This window comes from Palaemon carinicauda, chromosome 20 (assembly GCF_036898095.1).
Source record: "Palaemon carinicauda isolate YSFRI2023 chromosome 20, ASM3689809v2, whole genome shotgun sequence".
Lineage (NCBI taxonomy): Eukaryota > Metazoa > Arthropoda > Malacostraca > Decapoda > Palaemonidae > Palaemon > Palaemon carinicauda.
Window position 1 is genome coordinate 14350831 of NC_090744.1, and position 13135 is coordinate 14363965.

General features: G+C 37.1%; 1 protein-coding gene across 1 annotated transcript; it reads right to left on the reverse strand.

Annotated features, from left to right (window-relative positions):
- Window positions 1–11210: 11210 nt before the first annotated feature.
- LOC137659657 (zinc finger MYM-type protein 1-like) lies at window positions 11211–12761 on the reverse strand. Its single transcript, XM_068394487.1, has one exon. The coding sequence runs from the start codon at window positions 12759–12761 to the stop codon at window positions 11211–11213; it is 1551 nt and encodes a 516-aa protein (XP_068250588.1).
- Between the last annotated feature and the right edge of the window lie 374 nt (window positions 12762–13135).

Here is a 13135-nt window from a genome sequence, read left to right on the forward strand (position 1 = left end):
GAAATTTCTAAGTACTCAAAAAATTACCTTTAGATATGGCCCCTGATATAAATGTAATTTACAAAATAATGAAGATTTTTTTACATATTTCTATTTTAGGATAACATATGTTTATTCCCTAAAAAAATTAGCCACTTCCTATTTCATTTGGGTACCCAAAAAAATTCATGAAATTTGGACAAATTTTTTTGGCCAAAAAAAGTTACCCTTTTTTTCTCATTTCAGATCTTCACCTCCATGGGTCTGACTTCATCCAAAATACATCAAGATGTGTCCTAAACATTCAAGAATCAATTCCTAAAAGGATTTGTGTATATATGTATAAACTTTTTTTTTATGAATTTTTATGTCAGGTCTTTTTTTTTCTACTTAATTTTTTAAAATATTTATAATAAATAGTTTTTCTGCAGATGAGTAGTATTTATCTTTACAGTTGTTTTAAGCATTCATTGAAGTTTTTTTTGGCAAAAGAAAAAAGGAGGTTACTGCAAAAACTGATTTTTCAAGAATTTTTTTTGTCGTCGGGGTCGTTCGCGTCCGAGTATACCCTTAAAGGGGTGTCCGAGGAGCGTACCTATCCAGGGTTAATACATTTATCCCCCACACTCACTTGCACATTTACACCCTTGTCATACTTCTTTCTATTCTTACCTATACTTATAAATTTCCCTTGCACTTTCTCACATAAAACTTTCAAAAGACTTTCTCCTATATTCAACTAACACTAATTGTTTATTTTCCAGCCCTAACTTCTCATGCTTACTAGATTCATAATTTCTCATTTCCAACCAATTATTCATCCCATTCTCACAAACACAGGAGGACTCAACCAGCTGAACCCTCTTACACTCTAGTTTCCCGAACATCCTGGCTGACTTAATCCCTTCTTCCTACATACTCTAGCTACATGCCAATCTGCACCACATACAGTACACTTACCCTTGCACATTCTAGCATAATGACCATCCTTACCACAATTACCACAAATCACATTCATACAATTACTACAACATCCACTCGCTATGTGCCCAGTCATACCACACCGATAACATTTTACCCCTTTCTCTTTCTTGCACTCGCCAATTCTATGGCCTACTTCACCACATCCAAAACAAGCACCTAGAGCCCATCTACATTCACCTATAACAGTTCTCTTCACGGACACAACTACCTGACCTACCTCGCTGTGCACTAGCACTCCTATCTCTCCAAACCTGATTCCCTTGCCTAAACCCTTCATTTGCCCTTACAGGTATTCCCACATTACTCGCCCTAACACTCCTATCTACTACATTATTAGCTACCCTCATCGGTCTTCTCATAACAGCATCTCTAAAACTAACCAATTCTAGCACACTTTCATCCATTCCAGTTTTTATACTCACAGATTTACTTTCTTCCATACATCTATCTAAATCACAATCCTCAACTATCTCTAGTATATCATCCCACGTTAACCTCTCCTGCGTCCACATTATTTTCTCCATTGCTGAGTGAATGGATGACAGGTAAAGTAGTGGAATGGAAGGAGATATCATCTAGGTTAATGTGGGTAAGGGTTAGGTTGGGTAGGGAATGTTGGGCGTTTGTCAGTGCGTATGGGCCAGGTAGTGAGAAAAGTGAAGAAGAGCGGAATGAGTTCTGGAATGATTTAACTAGGTGTGTAGAAGGACTGGGTAGAAGGAATTATGTAGTTGTTATGGGTGACTTAAATGCTAGAGTGGGCGCTGGAGAGGTAGAAGGTGTCATTGGTAAGTATGGCGTACCAGGTGAAAATGAGAGTGGTGAGAGACTGGTAGACATGTGTGTTGAACAAGAGATGGTAATAAGTGCTAGCTTCTTTAAAAAGAAAGATAAAAATAAGTATACATGGGTAAGAGTGGCAAATGGAAGAGTAGTAGAAAGGGCATTTATGGATTATGTGTTGGTAACTAAAAGAATGTTTGGAAGATTGAAAGACGTGCACGTGTTTAGGGGTATGGCTAACGGTAAGTCTGATCATTTTTTGGTGGAAGGAAAATTAGTTGTAGCAAAAGAGTGGGGGAATAGAGTAGGTGGATGTAAAAGGGAGGTAGTGAGGATTGAAGAGCTAATAAAACCGGGGGTAAAAAGTAAATATCAGGAAAGGTTGAAAATGGCATATGATGAGGTGAGAGTAAGAGAAACTGGTAATTTAGAGGAGGAGTGGAAGTTAGTGAAAGAAAATTTTGTTGGGATTGCAAGTGATGTATGTGGCAAGAAGGTTGTTGGAGGCAGCATGAGGAAGGGCAGTGAATGGTGGAATGAAGGAGTGAAGGTGAAAGTGGAAGAGAAAAAGAGGGCTTTTGAAGAATAGCTGCAGAGTAATAGTATAGAGAAGTATGAAAAATATGGAGAGAAAAAGGTGGAAGTAAAGCGCAAGGTACGTGAGGCAAAGAGGGCAGCTGACTTGAGGTGGGGTCAGGGATTGGGTCAGTCATATGAAGAGAATAAGAAGAAGTTTTGGAAAGAAGTGAAGAGAGTAAGGAAGGCTGGCGCAAGAATTGAAGAGACAGTGAAAGATGGAAATGGAAGGTATTTAAAAGGAGAGGAGGCAAGGAAAAGGTGGGCGGAATATTTTGAAAGTTTGCTGAATGTTGAGGATAATAGGGAGGCAGATATAATTGCTGTTCCAGGTGTTGAGGTGCCAGTGATGGGAGATGAGAATGAGAGAGAGATAACAATAGATGAAGTGAGGAGAGCACTAGATGAAACGAGAGTAGGAAAAGCATCTGGTATGGACGGTGTGAAAGCTGAGATGTTGAAGGAAGGGGGTGTGACTGTACTTGAATGGTTGGTGAGATTGTTTAATATGTGTTTTGTGTTGTCAATGGTACCAGTAGATTGGGTTTGTGCATGTATTGAACCACTATATAAGGGTAAGGGAGATGTGCATGAGTGTTGTAATTCAAGAGGTATTAGTTTGTTGAGTGTAGTTGGAAAAGTGTATGGTAGAGTATTGATTAATAGGATTAAGGATAAAACAGAGAATGCAATCTTGGAAGTACAGGGTGGTTTTAGAAGAGGTAGGAGTTGTATGAATCAGATTTTTACAGTTAGGCAGATATGCGAGAAATATTTAGCAAAAGGTAAGGAGGTGTATGTTGCGTTTATGGATCTGGAGAAAGCATATGATAGAGTTGATAGGGAAGCAATGTGGAATGTGATGAGGCTATATGGAGTTGGTGGAAGGTTGTTGCAAGCAGTGAAAAGTTTATACAAAGGTAGTAAAGCATGTGTTAGAATAGGAAATGAAGTGAGTGATTGGTTTCCGGTGAGAGTGGGGCTGAGACAGGGATGTGTGATGTCGCCATGGTTGTTTAACTTGTATGTTGATGGAGTGGTGAGAGAGGTGAATGCTCGAGTGCTTGGACGAGGATTAAAACTGGTAGGCGAGAATGACCATGAATGGGAGGTAAATCAGTTGTTGTTTGCGGATGATACTGTACTGGTAGCAGACACAGAAGAGAAGCTTGACCGACTAGTGACAGAATTTGGAAGGGTGTGTGAGAGAAGGAAGTTGAGAGTCAATGTGGGTAAGAGTAAGGTTATGAGATGTATGAGAAGGGAAGGTGGTGCAAGGTTGAATGTCATGTTGAATGGAGAGTTACTTGAGGAGGTGGATCAGTTTAAGTACTTGGGGTCTATTGTTGCAGCAAATGGTGGAGTGGAAGCAGATGTACGTCAGAGAGTGAATGAAGGTTGCAAAGTGTTGGGGGCAGTTAAGGGAGTAGTAAAAAATAGAGGGTTGGGCATGAATGTAAAGAGAGTTCTGTATGAGAAAGTGATTGTACCAACTGTGATGTATGGATCGGAGTCGTGGGGAATGAAAGTGATGGAGAGACAGAAATTGAATGTGTTTGAGATGAAGTGTCTAAGGAGTATGGCTGGTGTATCTCGAGTAGATAGGGTTAGGAACGAAGTGGTGAGGGAGAGAACGGGTGTAAGAAATGAGTTAGCGGCTAGAGTGGATATGAATGTGTTGAGGTGGTTTGGCCATGTTGAGAGAATGGAAAATGGTTGTCTGCTAAAGAAGGTGATGAATGCAAGAGTTGATGGGAGAAGTACAAGAGGAAGGCCAAGGTTTGGGTGGATGGATGGTGTGAAGAAAGCTCTGGGTGATAGGAGGATAGATGTGAGAGAGGCAAGAGAGCGTGCTAGAAATAGGAATGAATGGCGAGCGATTGTGACGCAGTTCCAGTAGGCCCTGCTGCTTCCTCCGGTGCCTTAGATGACCGCGGAGGTAGCAGCAGTAGGGGAGTCGGCATTATGAAGCTTCATCTGTGGTGGAAATGTGGGAGGTTGGGCTGTGGCACCCTAGCAGTACCAGCTGAACTCGGTTGAGTCCCTGATTAGGCTGAAGGAACATAGAGAGTAGAGGTCCCCTTTTTGTTTTGTTTCATTGTTGGTGTCGGCTACCCCCCAAAATTGGGGGAAGTGCCTTGGTATATGGATGGATGGATATATAAATAAACATATATATATATATATATATATATATATATATATATATATATATATATATATATATATATATATAGAATCTGTAAAATGTAGAAATTAATGGAGTGACATAGCTTAACAATTCCTTCCGTTAACAGCTACATTAGATTGTTCGGAGATCCGAAATTAGTCGTGCTCAAGTTTCATTTATGGCTCGATGTTGTAAATTATTCATAAAAACACCATAAACGAGTTAATCGAATTAAGGACATAGAAGAGAGAGAGAGAGAGAGAGAGAGAGAGAGAGAGAGAGAGAGAGAGAGAGAGAGAGAGAGAGAGGGGGGGGGGAGTTTACAGTAGTTAATATAGTAGTTGGTCACCATATAAACTGATTTCTAGACATTCATGCATATCAAAATAAATTTTCACTTGGCATTGCAATGTTTCTAATAAAAATGATTGTCTTATGCTTCCAAAAATTCATCGATATTTTTAAAATGCTAGATATATTGCTAAAGACTTTCATCGGTCTTTAAACATTCATAGATAGCAACATTTTTCAATACATAAGGATAGTTTACTGTAAAACATTTCCCAAGTCATTCAGATTCAAAGGAATGTGCCATCTCAGTCTGTAGTTCGCAAGAAACTTGCCCTTTACTAATCTAATTTCTTCCCTTCCCTTTTCGGAGAACTTTGTCATCTTACCGCCCTTATTTGTGGGCAAGAATGGTTTGCATTGACATTTGAATTAGAATTTTAAATATATACATTAAGATATTTGCTGTGTTGTTAATTCAATCCTTATTACAAGAGCTTTAATTCGCTTGATAATTACCGAGGACCTATGACAAAATTGGAGATAGTTGTCACCGAGTAGAGATAACGGGATTATTTTGTTGGATTTTAATGCTGATCTAAATAATGATAGATTCTGGAACAAAAATAGCTGTAATTAGAGACACGTTGTCTTTTGAGTGTTTGAAGGATTCGTTAGTAAAAATCCTTGTACTAAAATATTTCCGGCATGAAGTTATAGTATTTAGCTACTATAGATCATTATGTTCTGTAGTCCTCCACATACATTACAAAAGTGCTCTGTAGGATAATTTGCCTGTTTGTTTTAAATCAATCAAGATATTTTCGTTACCTGGAATAATCATAAAGGAATGTGATAGAAATTGTATAAGAAATCTGAGTGAAATACATCTTAAAAGGCTTTATTTCTGAATCTAGCTAAGGAATATCTCGTCTTGGCTTCACACAAAGTTCGAAAGTTCCCGGTTGGAATGGACAAGTGAAGGCGTTTCATGCTGCTGTTCAGAAGAGATTTCTTTTATGAAGGGATAGTGAGAGACTGGGAACCAAAATTGACGGCTTAGGACGAATACCGGCGCAAAAGGCCATTTATCTTAAAATTACCGAGGATGTTTAATAGATAAATGAATAAAGAATGAATGGAAGGAACAAAAATAGGAACTTTATCATGGGGACTTGTTTGAATCAACATTATAATAAGTCAGCATGATCTCCAAGCTACGTACATTTCTTAAGATATAGCTATTATAAGTAATTATATAATCACTGATAACTTACAGGCAAGGTATTAGTGTAGGAAATCATTTTGTGCTTATGCCACCTGCGCTTATATTTTCTTTCGGCAAATTACAGGAGAAGACTTTATGGAAAACTCATTATTTCCTACTCTCATTACAAAATCTCGGAAAATTATGTCGTTTTGGGAACAAGAATCTTTTTTGTATGATTTATCAATAAAGCAAATTTCTCAGAAGATTTGCTAGAATGTAATACTGGTCTCATTTACCGCAATACAAATATTCTTTTAATCAATTAACTAAACTCTGATTATATTCAAAGTGCTATGCCATCATCAGTATCTACTGTATCCATCACTGATTATTTATTATGTAAAGTTAATACTTACTTTTGTTACTAATCAACCTTCCAACAACAACAGGTATTTTATACTTCTGCTACTACATACTACAAATGAACTGATAAAAAATGAAGTTGGCATTATTTCCCAGAACATTATCGATTATCAAATTAGATTGAGGTAAAGATACAATATTTTACAAGATGTATCAAGAATTTTCATTTAACCTCTCTCCACAACCTCTAAAATACAAATGACTTCCTTAGTTCATCAAAACTCGAATTCTTCAGTGTCGGACTGCCCGTCGAAGGGGGTAATCCCCACCCCACCCCCAACCTTCGCCACTGACCCTTCCATTGAAAGCGCCTACTGGGCTCTTCAAAATAACAGTAAATATATATATATATATATATATATATATATATATATATATATATATATATATATATATATATATATATATATCTATCTATCTATCTATCTATCTATCTATATATATATATATATATATATATATATATATATATATATATATATATATATATATATATATTGTATATGTGTGTTTGCGTGTGTGTGTATATTTTGTGTGTATGTAGTGAATACTCGAGAGACAAATGATACCATAGTATGAAAAATGGCAACTCGATTTGTAATATTTTTAAGCGTTCACTGGGGTTTGACAAGGCTCCACCCATTTCCTAAGAAGTAGTAAGAAGACCAACTGTTTATTTGTTTTGTCATGGTAACACTAGTGACCTCTGGTGAGCGATTCTCCCTTAGTGTCGGGGCGGACTTTTGAATCTAAGTGTACATACATTGATATAGCTTCTCCTGCATTCATCTGTGCCTCATCAAAATCATTCTTGCGCTTATACCTAACACTTCATTTCATACGTTTTACCTGTTCAATTATTCTCTTTTTCACACTTTCATAATCAACTTCACCTACACTCATTATCACACCATGCATCGTCAACAAATACCCAGTCAAATATTCTCCTAACTCCCTAGCCCAAACTTTCTTACTATCACCATACTTATCCTGACAATACCTCTCATACTTCCTAAAAAATTCATATACATCCCTACCACTATGCTCATTGAACCTTTCACACCGAAGTACCTATCTCATAAACAATCTTACACACATCATGTTCATTCTCACTGCTATCATCACTTCTACCTTCCCTCTTGTTTCCTACTTCCTCGCTAGAATATAAAGAATATAATTCCACACTCATACTCTTATCCTTGATCATACGTTTCCTAGCCCTTTTCTTACTCGCCACTTTCACCCATTCACGATCATCCTCGCTCTCATCCTGACACTTTCTTCTCTTTCTTCACATCACTTTTATCTTTCCTTTCACCCTTCCTCTCACCTTTCTGTTCATTCTTACTATACCTAGTCCCTTTAACTTCCCTTTCACTATTACTATCACTATTACTTCCTTTCCCATTACCACTCACCTTAACCTTTTATTCCACCAGCAACCCTTTTCCCGTAACAGAGGCCACTCCTCTGACTGCGCCTTCACCCATGAAAGTTTTCATCATTCCCATTACTTGCCCCATCATAGCTTCCATTCGTTTCTTCATTCGTTCTTCATTCTCTCGCATCCTCATCTCAACACCCTCGTCCACTCTCTCTACAGTTCCCTGAATTTCCCTCAGTTTCCTTTGCAATCCTACCTCGGCAATCCCTGTTCGGGTGCCAAAATAATGTGGCGAGATGTTGCAACAACAAGCCCTACACCCTGGATCACACTAACTGACAAATGTCTCCTCTGCACAAACTTTCCCCTTACGTTATCATAAACTGGACTCTTAGACTGAAGGGAAACAAAAACAAAACATAACCTTAATACTATATTTCTTACAAACTAAAACGCTTAGCATAAACCATCCACAATCAAATTATCAACACTTGAAACTAATCAAAAACTTAACACTAAATATATAATAACCGTACACCATTCATATGAATCCCCTCAAAAACTTAACAAACTTAAAATTAAACTTCACACCAACACCCAAATATGTATGGTTATATGATATACTATATTTTAATGGCAGCAACACAGCCGTCCACATACTGCCGAACTGTCTTTTATGACACACATCCACAGTTTTGTAGTTAGCAATACACTGTGTGGCAATTTGCCATAACTACCTCCCTGATTGGGGTCCTGGATGTCATCATCGCCATCATAATCATCATCATCAACAGCAATCGGAATATCATTTGGTCCGGGTCATCAACATTTAACTAAATCTGAACAGTCATATCAAGTTCCTTATTATAAGCCAGGTCGTCAACAAACAATTTCACACTCAAAGAAAATCTCCCTAAAGGAGGAATTACGGCCTGCAAATGAAAAATAAAGAAAAACACTTACGAACACTCCTAACTAACTAAACTATTGCACTGTAATCAAAGATAAATAATAAATTGTTCCTATCATTCACAATCATGACAAGCAAGTATAAACAAAATTGTACTTACTCAAAAAAAATAATTAATCACTTTCACGCTGGTCCAGACAAATAAAGTAAATCCAGCACTCACACACACAACCGCCTCTAGCAGCAGTCAAATCAAAAAGCATTCGCTCCGAAACATTTACTACTGTCCTAACCTAGCTAAAGGTAAACAAACAATCTCATTTATACCAACAGTCTTTTTCACAACAAACAATCAATACACTAACTACCTTTCGTTTGCTGACACAGTCTCTCTCTCTCTCTCTCTCTCTCTCTCTCTCTCTCTCTCTGGATTTGGCAAACAAAAATTAAATAAAGATAAAAAAAAATTATTCCTCCGCAAGGTGCTCAGCCTGTAGCAGCACACAGCATCTTTTGTATTTCTTGTATACAATATTTTTTTTTTCTTTTTAGATTTCACGCGATTTAGCGAAGGCGATTGTGGATTCATGTGAAAATTATGTGATTTTGTAATCTGCTTATTACTCTTTTACATTCACTAAGTGATAAATTTGCAAGAATTTTATTTTCTATTTAATTATTTTTTTTTTTAATATTTCTTTTAAGCTACCCGTATGATTCAGTCTTTTGACTTTTTTATAACTGTCACATATCGAGTCTGATCACTTGTGCTCTTAAAAATACCTAAAGCCCACTATACACGCTCAGAGTAATCTGAGGAAACCAGATTGAGCTTTTTTTTTTTTTTTTTTCCAGGCTACTTTGAGTTGAAGACAGGCTGGAAAAGCGAGCGAATGAACTGAAGCAAATGTCGAAAATCTATCCGTCTGTTCTCTTCAACTGACAGCCAAGTTGCACGTGTAGGGATACTGCCTGCAGTCCTGCTACAATGACTCATGCTGTCAGTCAAGGTCTGACGGTCAGTGCAATACTCTCCCGAGAGAAAAAGATAATTTGTTCTGAATTTATCATTTTTACAGTGAATAATCATCCCATTATAAGATAAAAAGTAAAAATTATAATGGCATATGGAAATCCTGACAAGGATATAAAATAATTTGTTTACGTTGAAATATACAATATTTCCATGAATCACAGCATAAGCACGAAACGCATAGGACTAAATAACATAACGAAAAGCACAAACTTTTTTCAGAGAAGACAAATGCTAGGTTTTTCTTTCGAGACATTTGAACATTATGATGTACCTATTTCGTGCCCTTGCCATTACAGATGAAAAACAAGCTAACTAAATGAACGTATTTTTGAGTTCTGAACAAATTTGAAATAGACGCATCCTCACCAGTTTTACTATGTCTAAGCGTTTATTGCTGTTTAAATTTAACAGCAATAAATTTATTCAGGTGGGCGGGGCCCCTTTGAGTTACGGGTAAGCGAAGCAACCCCTTCCAGCTTGGGGGTGGCGGTTGGGGGGGGGGGGGGAGTGGCGGTGTGAGCCTGTTTAAGGTCTAATTAAATACATTCTGGCTATTTAGATTAAATTTAATGGGGAAAGTACATCAATGCAACCAAAACCATTTACCAACAGCCATTATAACTATCTTGTTAAATCATGAATTTTAAAGAGAATAATCTCAAGACAGCATAGTATTACTAGATTAGGCTATTAAAGTAGTGACATCATGTACCTACTATATTCAGCATAACCACTACAGCAGTATCATTCCCTTTATATATCACTGACCATTATTGTTATCATTGCATCATGCATAAGACTATCAAATCATATAAACTCAAGAAAGTAAAGAATTGTTAGATAAAGTAATGACTTATAACCCTACACCTATTACATTCAACACAGCCACTGTTATCATTCCGTTTATATCACATTTTGCCATTAAGCCTATAACAATCAGTAAATCATTCATATCAAAAATAGAAACTCAAAGTACAGTATTTCTAGATAATTAAATCTTTGCCATCTTATACCCATCTCCTTTAACATAATAATTCCATTTTCATTATTATTTACCATTACGCTTATCTAATTATATGTTTAAAGAAAGGAAACACAAGAATCCTAGGTTACTAAAGCAATAGCATCATACACACCTTTGGTATTTAACATAACCTCTACAGTCCCTTTTTGTGATTATCATCAAATCATGCATGTACATATATCAACTTCACAGGCACTTCTTAAATAAACCAGGTTACTAAAGCATCATACACACCTTTGGTATTCAACATAACCACTACATTCCCTTTTTGTGATTATAATTAAATCATGCATGTACATATATCAACTTCACAGGCACTTCTTAAATAAACTAGGTTACTAAAGCATCATACACACCTTTGGTATTCAACATAACCACTACATTCCCTTTTTGTGATTATAATTAAATCATGCATGTACATATATCAACTTCACAGGCACTTCTTAAATAAATTTCTTTATGGATTTCATATTGGCAAAGTCATCAATTATACTCTGAAAATCAATATTTCTTGTTAGATCAGACTCAATGGTCAACAAGGCTTGGTTACACAATTTTTCTTGGCTCATTGTTGAACGGAGCTGGTCTTTCACTCTTTTCAAAACAGAAAATGAACGTTCTCCTTCACAGTTAGTAGCTGGAAGTGTTAGGTAAAGGTGATACACTATGTCAACATTAGGGAAGGTTTCTGAGATACCTGCATTTCTTAAAGGTTTCAAAGCAGCTGAGGACGCACATTTTTCAGGTGGAGCTTTAATCTGATTCATATACCCAGAAAAATTAACTATTTCTTCAACAAATGTGTCCTGAACATCTGCTGAAAGGTATTGTTGTAACTTTAATGCAGCTTCTCTCAATTCTGCATCTGGCATAGTAGTAATTTTGAACAGAAATCCAAACTTGTCATTGGGATTCTGGTAGATTTTTTTTCTTTTCACCAATTCTGTAATCAGTGAATCCAGAATGACGAAGTATGTAGCTGTCTTACATTTCTGCCTTGGTAGCAACACAATTTCATTGTCTGGCTCTTCAAAATTGCGTTTCCTCTTCCTTGACCGCTGATGATCAGCCCGGTAACTGTAGTCTTTCACCAGCAGTTTAGCTTTCTCTTCAAACATTTCGAAAGCTTCATCATTGCAAAGTGAGATTACAAATTCCACTAAGCCTGCATAGAGGTTAACATAAGTAGCCATTTCAATTTCAGTTTTCTGAAGTGTCTTGTTCATGGCATTTAACTGTTCCAGTATACAGTCCCAAAGCACACAGAGTAAGGTCAATTCAAAATCTTCCAATTTTGATGCTAAGCTGGCTGCTTCGCTTCTTGTAGTTGCTGTCTGGTCTTCATCCTCTGCTATTTGGATCAAAGCAGAACGTATTTCAGCAAAGCTGTCTTTCAAAGCATGTGTTGCATCATGCTGCGCTGACCACCTTGTTGTTAATAATGATTTGATGACATCTCCATGAATGGTTGACTTGAGTATACTCCACCGATGCGTTGAAGCAGAGAAAAAATTAAAAAGTGCTTGTAAAAGTAAAAAAAATGAAACTGCAGCAACACAACACTCCGCAGCACATGACACAACAAGATTAAGAGAATGTGCTGAGCAGGGCACATATTCAGCAAGTGGGGGTATTTGCTTGATATGGGCTTGCAATCCATTATATTTACCCGACATGTTACTTGCATTGTCATAGCTCTGGCCACGGCAATCCATAATAAAGAGATCATGTTCAAGCAGAGTATCCAGTACTACATTCATCATTGTTTCTCCATCATGGCCTGAAAAAGGAATGAATTTTATAAAGCGCTCTACAGGCTTACCACTGGAGTCGACAAAGCGAACAATGAATGTCAGTTGATCTGTATGTGAAATATCTGGTGTTGAATCTACACTTATGGCAAAGTATTTTGTAGTTTTCACAGCTGCTATGATGTCATTGAGGACCTTCTCAGTCATCAGTTCAATTAATTCATTGCAAATAGTAGATGACATGTAATATACAGTGCCTCTTCCTGCATTCCCAAGGCGTGACACATGATTTGTTAAGAATGGATCGAATTGGGCTAACAGTTCTATGATCCCTAGGAAATTACCATTGTTTTCCGAACCAAAAACCTCATTTTCTCCACGGAAAGGAAAGTCCTCTTAGAGCTAAGAATTTTACAACAGCAACAACTCTTTCTAGAACTTTTCTCCAATAAGTGCGCTCTTTTTCAGTTTGATTTTCCAAATGAGAATCCAATAAGCCTTTTTTTCTGTGCACGAAATACACTGGCTAAAGTGCAGCTCCTGTGAGTGGTGCTGTTTTCATGTTCCTCGAAACGCTTGGAATTTTTCGTCATTGAACCCCTGTGTGAAGGCATTTT

Excerpts from the sequence above, each read along its gene's own strand:
- LOC137659657 (XM_068394487.1), bottom strand. The coding sequence starts at position 12,761 with ATGTCATCTACTATTTGCAATGAATTAATTGAACTGATGACTGAGAAG.